The sequence below is a fragment of the Pelecanus crispus genome, chromosome 6 (assembly GCF_030463565.1).
Source record: "Pelecanus crispus isolate bPelCri1 chromosome 6, bPelCri1.pri, whole genome shotgun sequence".
NCBI classification, from domain to species: Eukaryota; Metazoa; Chordata; class Aves; order Pelecaniformes; family Pelecanidae; genus Pelecanus; species Pelecanus crispus.
The window spans coordinates 48,944,413-48,956,094 of record NC_134648.1 but is presented as its reverse complement, the minus strand read 5'-3'; the positions used below and the strand labels follow the sequence as shown (position 1 = coordinate 48,956,094).

General features: G+C 48.7%; 1 protein-coding gene across 1 annotated transcript; it reads left to right on the top strand.

Annotated features, from left to right (window-relative positions):
- Positions 1-1,262: 1,262 nt before the first annotated feature.
- Positions 1,263-10,308, top strand: TMED8 (transmembrane p24 trafficking protein family member 8). The gene is made up of 6 exons (XM_075712576.1): positions 1,263-1,362; positions 2,655-2,733; positions 5,433-5,562; positions 6,510-6,651; positions 6,935-7,234; positions 8,266-10,308. The coding sequence occupies exons 1-6, from the start codon at positions 1,263-1,265 to the stop codon at positions 8,481-8,483; spliced, it is 969 nt and encodes a 322-aa protein (XP_075568691.1). The 3' UTR covers positions 8,484-10,308.
- Positions 10,309-11,682: the final 1,374 nt, after the last annotated feature.

Here is an 11,682-nt window from a genome sequence, read left to right as displayed (position 1 = left end):
TTGCCCTTCTGCTCCTCGAGATTGGTGGCTCAATTGCTGCAGGTTAATTCTGACTAGATTTTTAGAAGTTCTATAGATCAGTAAGGGGAAAATTACTGAAAAGAAACTGAGGGATATCTAAGAAAGGCGCATGCATCTTGCTAAGCAATTTCATGGGGCAAGAGGAACAACACAGGCTTAAAGAAATTGCTAAGCACTTCTGATGCACTTACGGTGTCCCAGAGAGGAAGCCTGCGATCCCAGCTGGCTAAGGATTTATACCTGAAAAGCCTCAAGAAATATAACCGTTTGGCTGAACAAATTTGGTTGTCCAGTTTCAGGCTCACTCTTTGAATAAGCCATCTGCCTGGGCGGACAGGCTATAGCCTAGCCTGCTTGCGAGCAGAAAGGGTCAGAGCTGGGCTCCGAGGAGCTGAGGGGGGAGCTCCGGGACCCGCAGCCGGCCGCACCTGCATGTGGCCGAAGTCCGTGACACCCATGGCGGGCAGGCTGGAGCAGTTCGCCAGGACGAGGCGGCGGCCGGTGATGCCGTTGGCCCTGAAGCACTCCTGGGCAGGGCAGCGGAGGGAAAGGCGGGTGGGTCGCAGGCAGCGGGTCGCCTTCGGCCGCTGCCGCCCCCCACCTCGCCGCTCACACACACACAGAGTTCAGGGCCACCGGTTCGGGCGGCGGTGAGGGCGGGGGCTCCCCGCCCGGGCCAGCAGCCCGCACCTCGTACTGGGGGAAGCCGAGCTGCACCACCCACTCAGCCACCTCCGCGGCGCTCCAGGCCAGGAAGGGGCAGGCGGACCGCGGGCCTCCCGCGCCCTCGGGCTCGGGCTGCGGCCCCTCGGCCGCCCCCGGCCCCGCGGGCCCCGGGCTCGGCTCCATCGGCGCCGTTCCCAGGCCGCCACGGTAACGCGTCCTTCCGGGCCCCCCTTCCCATGGCAACCGCCACTTCCTGCAGGTGCACCCCGTTTTCCCTTCCGCCACCCCCTCCACGCCATCAGCCTACAAAACCGCCTGCGTCCCGCGCCCGGCGGCTCTACGGAACTGCTTTTGATTGGGTGCGTTGCCGAGGGGAGAGGCTGAGGGCCGAGCACCGAGGCACCACCCTCTCCCTGCTGCCTGGCTCACACGCACCCGGCTCGGCTCTCGCCGCCCCCCAGCTCGGGTGTTTCCGCCGCGGCGGCCGCAGCGCTTCGGCCCCGCTCGGCTCTTTCCGCCGCGGCGGGCTGCCGCCTTCGGCTCCGCGCGCGCCGGCCGCCCGCTCAGCCCTGCCCATGTCGGACGCGCCGGCCGCCGCCGCCGGTTCCCGCTTCGAGCCCTCGGCCGCCGGGGCGCCGGGCGGCTGCGGCGGCCCCGCGCCCCGGCTCCCCTCAGGTACGGGCTCGGCAGGGGAGGGGGCAGCCGGGCTGGCCGCGGGGGGCAGCGGGAGCCGCTCCCCGGCTGCGCGCTTCCCTCCCGCCGGCGGCGAGCGCTTGCAGCGCGGCCGGGGTCCCTGAGGAGGAGCCCCCCCGGCGGCGGGGCGGGCGGCCGGGCAGTGCCTGAGGGGCGGCCGGCGGTGAGGCGGCAGGCCCGGGGGCGCGTATTTTAGCGTTGGCCTTGCGGCCAGCGAGTATGCCGTGAGTTTCCTTTCCGTGGTGGGTTTCCTGGCTTCTCCCGGAGAAGCCTCATTTCCACGGTGGCCGTGTGCTTTGGTGACAGTACGGTACCCCTTGCGAAGTGCAGCATCGGGAACTAGCCCTTGGCTAACGTCCGCTGGGCAGGCTGTGGTGTCCAGGCGCACCCTTCCGCAGCTGGCACCTACGCTTAGGGAGGGCCCACGCCACCCTGCGCCTGGGCTGCGTGGCTCACCTGCTGCTCGGGTGCCTGAAACTACAGCAGCAGTTCCCGGTGTTTCTTCCCTGCGGTGGAAAGAGCGAGGATTGATGGAGGTTTATTAGAGGCAGCATGCCTTCCCCGGTGAAAGAGGCCCCGTCTAGCCGGGAGCTGGGCTACTCCCGCCGTGTGGTCTCTTGCCGTGGGCTGGAGGTTGCCTCCTGGCTCTGAACTGACTCCACGAAACGGCCAGCGGCTGTAAGGCATGTCATCAGAGAGCTGCAAAAGCTGGAACTTGTCCGTGCCCAGTTCACTGCCTTAATGCGATCGGACAGCGGGGCTGTGGAGCGCGTACCACAGTTGTATGGGGACAGAGCTTTCCCAGAGTTCAGGAGACTCGGGGGAGACCAGGAGCCATCTTTATAGACAGTCCTTTTAGCAGTGACCTAGGAATTTCCATCTCGTCAGTGCCCTGTGGGAACCTCGCTGCATGATTGCTTTTTCCAGGGCTTTGTCAGCCCAGTTTCACATGATGAAATTTGGCCTCGTTCTGTTCTCCTAAAGCTAGGATTGGTGATTCCTGAACGAACCCTGCTTCTGAGAGTGGTTCTGCACCAAAAACATGCATGGGTTTTTGCTCTCCCTTTCCTAGGGTTGAGACGATTAAAAATCTTTGTTCTGCAAGGTGCTAGATACAGCTCATAACATGAAAAACTGGTTGGCACAGCTCTTCATTCCACAGCCATGTGACCTTGTCAATATTTGAGTACTGGCTGTAGTTTTTCCTCCTGTCTGGGTATTTTGAAGACTGAAATGTATTTCACCTTCTCTCCGTATATTCTGCTTGTTATTAGAAAATGAAGACTCAGCCCAAAAGACAGAGCCTGCAGATCAGCTGGTTCATTCTTTGGAGTCCACTACGTCGCAGAGAGGGTAGGAAAATCTTTTTGTGTATTGTGGCCCACGTGCATGACAGTCTGTTTTGCCCCTGTGACCTCCCTCGATATGGCAGTTGATTCTTGCAGGTGAAGAGAAGGGACTGGAGACTGAATTGTCTGCTTTGAGACAGTATATACTGGAATCAGTATAGGAGGGGCTGTTCTTACAGGCTTAAGGTTTTAAAGCTTATGAAATGATGAAATGATGAAATTCATGGCTCAGCTATTCAAATCACAGAATCATTCAGCTTGGAAGGAGCCGTGCAAGGTTTTGTAGTCCATTGTAAGAGCTAATAAACTTCCAGCAGGAAATTTTCTCTATCCTGTCTGAAGGACACTTTAATAATTAAGCATTCCCACAGTCTGTAATTCTGGTGGAAGCTGAGCAAGAAAACACCTTTTACTGTTTTCTTGACAATGTTTTTTTCTTCACCCTTTGTTTTCTGTGTCACTCCATTAATGCTGCTGATTGACCCTGTTATCAGATGTTTGGCTTGTTATTACCTGTTGGGCATGTGGTGTTTGTGGCCGAGTCATTGCATTAGTTACAAGCACTAATACCCTATGCAGTGGACTTTGATTTGCCATCATACATTTGTTGCACAGGATACAATTTCAGAAATGTGTTGAGTTAATGACATTGGACAGTAGATAAATCACAACCCCATTGAAAAAGGGGGGGGGGACGGGGACCAGCAAAAAACCCAACAAACCACCCTACTTACTAAAACAGCAGTTTGATGCTATCTTGGCTTGGTGCTAATGACACCTGTATCAGCCTTCTTGACTCCAAACGTGTTCTTCCATCTATTGTGTTCTCTAATTTTCTTCAAAGAGATTAATATCGACTGTGAGCAAAATGGCCACAGTAGATGCTGGATACTTGTGGATGTTACCTGATAAATTTTTCTAAGTTAGATCTACTTTGAAAGGGATGGGGGTGGTCCAAAAGGGTTATGTGAGGAGGAATCAGCTGAACTCTGTCTTTGTAAATCTGCCTATAAAGCTTGTGTAGCTCTTCCTAATCTTTCAGAGAGACTCTCGGGATTCAGTGGTGTCTGGAGAAGAAAATTCCCAAGCTGTTAGCTCCTATGTTGATGGGGAGCCTTTTGAGCAGATGTGTGCACCTGTGGTAGCAAGTGACCAAACAGCCCTTCTAGGTATGATCATGCAGCTGCTAAAAAGCAAATGGGCTGGAAAACGATGGCATAGAAGTCCAAATTTCAGCAGTCTGGCTGACAGAGAAATTGTTACGGATCACTGTGAGTTCTTCTTTTAAAAAATTGTCCCCTCCAAGTGTCCTGTCTTTTCTTATATTGTCCATCTGCTGCCATTTTGTGTATCCTGGTATTCAGCTCACTTGAGTTGTTCTTACAGACCTTCTGGTCTATCATGCCATTTCTAGGAAAGGAAATCACACTGTTGAGAGAATTTAAGTAAGAAATGGCTTTATTTCTGGATAAAATCTGTACCCCCATAGTAAAGATTTGGAAACAAAAGCCACATGTGCCCTGTTCTAGTCTTCTCTATAGATGCAGCAAGGAATGTGTCTGAGTTGAGCTGTGTATGTTTTTTTAATTTTTTTTTTTTAAAACTATTCCACACTATACTGATAGTCTGCTCTCTTGCTAATGAGACTATTTCTCGTTTCTGAAAGGAGACATTTGAGGAAATGCATATATTTTCCATTACTGCTGTGTTCTCATGTTTCTGATCCTTTAGATCAAGGAAGTTGACGTTGGTTTTATATTGCTGGGAGAACCCTTTGCTTTTCAAAAGGGCAGCGGTTTCTATTCTTATTGAAGATTAGGTTACTTCTCATGGAAGTTTCACATAGTATCTGAGAGTATGACAGAGGAGACTTTTCTGGCATCCATCTAAGTTCATTCAGGATGAGAACTCTTTCCAGCTATAGACAATATGCAGCATTTTTTTAGTATAATTTAGAAGAAAACCTTCAACAGAGAATTAATGCCAAAGATGTTTCCTTTCTTGCCAGTTCTTTTCCTGCTACGTACCTTTCTTTTTGTCCTAACATGTCCATCTTCTCTTGTCACAGTGCAGTACTTGGACCTCTTTGCTATTATTGTGCTGCCATTGTATGTATTAGGGCTTGCTTGTCTGTGTGTCATATTTGAATATGGCAGAGTGCTCCATGTATCTCTTGGGATTGCTAATGGGAAAGGCATAATGGGCCACTTAAATAGAGGGCATTTTCAGGATTGCTGTCAAAACTGTTTTGAATCCTCTCACTGATCCATTTGACCTCTGATGGAATATGGAGATGTCATGTAGCAGCTGGCATAAAAGAAGTTGTCCTTTCTTGAGTGGAAAAGTTGCTACTGATTTCTGTACTTGGTACAGTGTTGGTGAGCTAGCATGCTGTGGGGCAGGTGCAGTGAATTAACTGCTGTCTAAAGGATGATAAACACTGGATGATCTTAAAGGTCTTTTCCAACCTAAACGATTCTATGATTCTATGAAGTTGCTCCCTCTGGCTCACATGGAAGATAGTCATGTGGAGATGAGGGCAGGACTGGGATGCAAAGGACTCTTTGTGCAGTTGGCAGGTGCTGACCACAGAAGCTTGTTCCCTTCAGTCCATTTGAATTCGAGTTCCAGAGAAGAGCAGTTCCTCTGCTGGCTGTGCCCTGGGTGCAAGTACTGAATTGTAGTGCTCTATTCCTCCAAAAGGTCGCAGACTGGGTTACTCATAAGTGCAGACACAACGGAGGATTCCAAAGAAGAAGCTGGTGTTTTGGAGGACCAGGAAGTGGCTGAACTAGAAGAGAAGCTGCCTGACGAAATCCAGTCCCTCAAAGAGGTAGGTGGGTGTTTCTTATGTCTGAAAGCAAGGACAGAGGTGGCAGCAGTAGTTCTTCCACCCTACTGCTGTGCTTATGGCTATAGGACTAAGGCTTTAAGGGTTCTGTTAAAACAGAAGTATTATTAACAAAGATTCAGGGTTTTTTTTTCTATACATTAGTGGGAGGTAAATGTTACCGGTCTGATTTGCAAAATCCCTTGAGTTGTCTGCTAGTCCTCGCTTCCTTGCAGTTTTTGGCTCGCTAAGGCTTCGAGGTTGCTCTTACTTTCTGCCTCTTGTCTGGGGCTTCTGGGAATTCCTTTCTTGCATATTTATGGAAGAGGGAACTCAAAGTGACTCTGCCATCTTTTGTTTCTTTCGGTGAGCAGCCAATTTGTTTGCCTTACCAATACAGTTGGGAAAACCTGTGCAAGTGGCACCCAGCTCAGAAGCTATGAGTTTGCATATATGAGGAGAGATGGCTGGCCCTAGTGAACCAGATGGACTTTTAACTAAGACAGAGCAAATGACAGTTTGATTGTGGCTGTAGTCTAGATGCACACAGAGCAGAAAGGCTCTCCCTAGAGAGATTGTGTCTTAGGAATTCTTTCCAAGACTAGTCAGCTAAATCTGTAAGGCTATGGCTTTGTTGCGAGGTGACAATTCACTCTGAGGCAGAGGCAAAGATGTGCCTGCCCAGGGACTCCCGGGGAGGCCAAGGGGTGTGTAATTTGTGAGACTAACGCAGCATGTGACTTCAAAGTTCATGACTTTGGTGCTGGGGGGGGAAATAATGCAGAGAGGTGTCTCGGAGTCAGCCAGTTCTTTTTAATTAATAGAAGCTTCTGCAGGGTCTGACTTGGCTTCAGAAGGATGCCTGAATTACTAATGAGTTGTTTTAAATCTGGTTGGGGACTTTCCTACCATGATGGTCTTTGACAGTGTTTCTTACGTGCTTTCTGCAGGAAGCTGTTGTTCGGATAACCAACTACCATGTACCTCAAGGAGCGGGGGATATAGTCATGATTCAGTCAGATCACACTGGTGCTGTGGATATCCTTTCAGCTGAGCTGGAGACTGCAGACCTCCTTGGGGAGCAGAGGAAAGGTGAGTCCTGAAAGGAAAACACTTGTTGGGGCCACTTTTTAAGTGCCTGCTCTGGCTAGAGAAGAGCAGAGGCTGTCCTGGAGATGCTGCTGTCCTGGAGATGCTGCTGCTTCCTGCTGGAAATCTGGGCTCCTGGCTAGTGAGTGGGAAAACTTCACATCCAAGGCTTCTGGGAGCAGGCTCCAGAATGCAAAAGCCTTATCGGAAATAGCTTCACTGTTCTCAGATAACAGTTTGTCAGTAGCGAAGTCAGGTGAGTCCACAATCTTTTCTCTTGCCTCAGCTCAGCCTCCCCCTCTGGCTCCACCCACCATGTGGACCACTGAGAAGACAAAGGAATTCAAAGCCAAGATGGGAAAGGAGAAGAATGGCCGGATGGTGGTGAAGCGAGGCGAGGTGGTGACAGTCCGTGTGCCAACCCATCCTGACGGGAAATGCATTTGCTGGGAGTTTGCTACAGATGACTACGACATTGGGTTTGGAGTCTATTTTGACTGGACCACGGTTACTAGCACTGCCATTACTGTTCAGGTCAGCGAATCTAGTGATGAGGAGGATGAAGAGGAGGAGGAGGAAATTGAAGGTTAGTGCAGAGCTTATAAGGGTTAATTTGTGGTGCTTGTTGCCATGCTGCTGAAAGTGTCTGTCAGATGCTGTAATTTCCATCTACTTTGTTTACTCAGCCCACTTGTTATCTCTGCAGCCTTTTGGGTTCTTGGTTAGGCTGTGATGAGAAAGCATTTAGCCCTTCCTGCTTCACAGCATATGTCAATGGCTGTCCTTCTCCAAGAGCGTTCTTAAAATTGAACACATTGAAAAATAAAATCAGAATTCACTAGTGCAACTTCTAGCTGATAAAAAGATTAGGGTCTGAAATTTTAACTTGACTGTTTTTCTTAGCCCCTCAGACTGAAAAATTTCTGGTGGTGAGTAGGAGCAAAAAGGTTTCATTTTTGGGAGTTTTTTGTTTGGTTGTCCCCATCCCCCATCCCCCCCCAGTATATCAGTATCTCCTGCTGACTGCACCTGAGAGGATTGCTACCTGTGTCTTTGTACTTGTGAAACACACAGTGATGTTGCCTGTTCTGTGGCTTCCTTGGCTTGAGTATATGTGTGACCAGTGTAGCTGGGGGGTTGGTGTCTGAAATTAATTTTGCAGGCTCTTCAAAGAGGGACAGGTTCCTGTATGAGGACTCCTCTTGGAGAAGTGAATTGAGGACATAAACACAGTGAGGTTATAGCTAAGAGCTTTCCCGCCTTTCTTTGCTTCAAGTCTGTATCACTGGACCACTGTTGTGTGTATAAAAGCAGTGAGGTGTTTAAACAGTAAGTCCAGGGAGAGGACACCAGGCTGGCTGGCAAGTGGATACTGTTCCATCAGTATTCCCAAGAGAACTGGTTCTCGACATGTCCTTTGTCATGATAAGGAAAGCTGGACTTTGTGGGTATTATTTGCAGAAAGGTCAGAGCAGACACTATGGGTAACGCTATCAAAGTTAGCCTTCTATATATCTGCATGCCTCTGCTGCATTCTGGTCTTGTTGATATTCTTCTGGACTACCTAGTGGCTTAACTGGCTCTGGCCTACTTACTTGTCTCCTCTCTCCCATTCAGGACTCGCCCCTGTTGGTGATGTGGAAAGGGGCTCCAAAAGCTATCTGCGGAACCGCTACGGAGAGATCATACCCGTGTATCGGAGGAACAGCCATCGGGAGGTGCAGGCAGGCAGTCACGAGTACCCAGGCGAGGGCATCTACCTGCTGAAATTTGATAACTCGTACTCTCTCCTCCGCAATAAGACTCTGTTCTTTCACGTCTATTACACTAGCTGAAGAAATGGGAAGGGGCAGGGACGGCAGGCAGGTAATGGTGAGTGTAGCAGGCTGCCACCCAGCCCTGGTACTGCCCGATGGGCACTGCTGTGTGACAGAACCAAGGCACAATTCTGCCGGCTCCTTTTCAGATACTAACTGGTTTCTCCCCACACCCCCCTTCCCTGCTGTCCCAGTGGAGAAAGGTAGTTGTGACTGCCTGGTTGTCCACAGGCAACTGCTCTTTCTGTAAAACTTCGGGAGGTCTGCTCTGTGCAGGCACCAGGCTGGGCCTTCACGTCGCAGCCGATAAATGCCCAGAGGCCAGGTTCGAGTGGTGGTGGTTTCGATCTGTTGCGCTGGTATGAAATGAAGTGAAAATATCCTTGGTCTGTTAACTATTTTGTGAATAACTTTTCCGACTCTCCTGCTGCATCTGCATCGCTAGAGGGCAGCTGTCAGCTGCAATGAGCCAAAAGCACAGCTGGCTTGTCACCCAGCCACTGATAATCTCATCACCTACCCCCACTACGTCACCAGCAGCCAGTGCTTCCCTCACTCGTGGGGGTGGGGGTGCAGTAGGCCATGCTACAGCAGGCGGGCCCCAAACAGCAGCCATGGCATGTGTTTGAACAGGGGGTGGGGGGAGGATGCACACCTAGAAGTCAGTAAGAAGGTTTTCCTACAGATTAAGAATTGGATGTTATACCTGTTGATTGTAGGGATATGTAGATGATTAAAACTTCAGTGACCACCAGAAGTTTTTTCCGTAATCCAGATGTGAAGCAGAAGAAATTACTTACTGCTGTGCTGAATAAGTACAAAAAGGTTGGAGTACAACCAATAAATGTACAGGAAATGTTTCTTAGTAGCAGCATGTTGGTTCACTGGTATTGCTGCCAGCTGGATAATATGATTATGTAGCAAGGAAAAGGCTCCCCAGAGAAGTGCAGCTTGTCAGCTGCTATTGCTGTTGCAAAGGTATTGTTAGAAAAGAACATCTCTGCTCAGAAACTCGAAAGGTGTGGGATTTAGCCAATCCTTTCTGTGAACCAGAATCGACAAGGCCGTTGTTAACCATGACCACATGGTAAAGGATGGAGTTCCCTTGGCATGTTTTGGTGGCTAGCGATGACATTAGTGATCATCTGCTCAAGTACTGGGAGAGTTGAACTAGGATTAAGTTAATCCTTCAGAGATGAATTTTAAATCATCTTTATCTGTAACTGTTGTTTATTTTAATACTTTTAACTTCAAATCATTCTCTTTTCTAAGAATACTGCTGTATTTACATTTTGATGCCTCTTTGCAGAGACACAAAATGGCTGTTTGCATGGTGATTCTAGTACGGTTCTGAGTTTTACTTTTAAATCCTCCAGGTAAAGCACCTCTACTTGGTCCGTTCCTTCTATTGAGAGGGAATGATGGACAAAATTATTTTGGGGCAGTTAAAGCCAAAGATTTCACTCTCGTAGGAGGGCTGCATATTTCCTATTAAGGCTATATGGTAATGCGGTACAATTTGCTCCATATTCAAGCTCTTCTTTTAACTATCTCTGCCTAACTTATTCACTGCCCCAGAGCACTTAGTAGATCAAAATGGTAAGAAAGAGAGAGCAGTCAGTCTACAGTAGAGCTGCCCAAGCTGGGAGCAGGAGGAGTGGAAATGCAGAGAACACTGGTTGGAGCACAGTGGCTTTCTGGGTGAGCAGGCAGGGAGCAGAGTTGTTGCTGCTTTGGGCCCTGAGCTGGGGAGAAAACAGCCATCGCTCTCAGAGAGAGAGAGCATGCACCTGGGCAGGGGGTGAAATGCAAAGCTGCGTTATTCAAGCAGGGGCAACCACAGGATGACACAACAGCAGGGCTTGGTATCTGTCAGAGTAAGATGCTCTTTCATTTAGCAGCTTGGGGCGGACTGTTCCTTCCTTTAGCCTCTCTTGGGGGAGATGAAGGACCATCCTGTGGCCTTTGTACAGCACTTGAATCAGGCCTGAGCAACTTGGGTAAGGCACTCTCCTTTTTCTTTTTTTTATCCTTTGTCTATCAAGTTCCTAGACACTAAACAGAAGAAGATAGAAAAGACCCTTCAGTCTGACCACAGGATCAGCACTGCCTCGCTCACTGACTGCCTTTGGTCCTTTGCTGTGAGATCCACAGAACCCTGCATGCACTTGCTGGTTAATGTATGATGCACTGTCTGGTGCCCACTCCACTTTCTAATTAGGATTTATTTACGATGAAGGGAACTCTGACTTGTACGTACATTAGATATTCCAGAATTGTTGATCCTCGGTTGCACGGCTTATTGCAGGCTAGTGGGCTATCTCCACGAAAAAACTGTTTTCCTTATAGTGTGGCCTCCCCATTGCTAACTCACAGCTGCTTCCCCCTCCTGTCTGTCTGTTGCTCATGTTAAGGTTCGAAATACATTTTGTCATGTTGTTAGAAGTTAAATAAGGCCTGCCTCACAACCAATTTTGTTCACTTACTGACACATAAATAGTATGTGCCAGTTTTCAAGCCATTAGCTAGTGGTTTTACTTAAGATAAGTTGCACTGTAGATGGTAATCCTATTGCTCAGTTCTAGCTTTCTGAAGTCTGGACCAACCTTTAATAAGGCTCGGGTCATTTGTTTGGAACTGTGTCCGTCTCCTAGTCTCATTGACTTAAGCCCAACAGCAGCATTAAATACAGTATGTCATCCCAATCGGCATGTGCCCAGTCTGCAAATGCAGTGTGCCCACAGATAGGCCTGCTGCAGTGGAACTGAAAGCGTTCAGCATGTGTTATTTCACTGCTTAAGTTTCCCAGAAGTATCTGGTATCTCTTATGAACACAAGATGGTTTTAGGCACAGAATATTTCATCTGCAGGAAACAGAAGCTTCACAGTTGTACAGGAAAATTCCTCTTTTTGGTTTTTCTTTTTTAAATTTCCACATTACATGAGTATGTTTTTTCTCAGGTATTCAGATAGCATTCATTATCCAAGTGACAACTTATCTTTGGAAGGATATATATAGTCTTTATTCATTTTCTGATAAATCCAATAGTGGCTAGTGATTAACAGCAGCTGTTCCCATTCAAAATTGAACCCATAGTTGGTTCAAAGAAGTAATCTTATTATTTCTCATGCGTCCTTTTTTTCAGTTTGGTGTATCTCCTGGATTTGTATCCAATCCTGCTGTCTGGCTGAGGCAGTGATGGAAACCCTTATTTTA

Bases quoted from the DNA above. Each gene is read 5' to 3' on its own strand.
- TMED8 (XM_075712576.1), top strand. From the start codon at position 1,263: ATGTCGGACGCGCCGGCCGCCGCCGCCGGTTCCCGCTTCGAGCCCTCG. The intron at 1,363-2,654 runs GTACGGGCTCGG...GCTTGTTATTAG, and splicing joins CGCGCCCCGGCTCCCCTCAG to AAAATGAAGACTCAGCCCAA. The intron at 7,235-8,265 runs GTTAGTGCAGAG...TCTCCCATTCAG, and splicing joins GGAGGAGGAGGAAATTGAAG to GACTCGCCCCTGTTGGTGAT.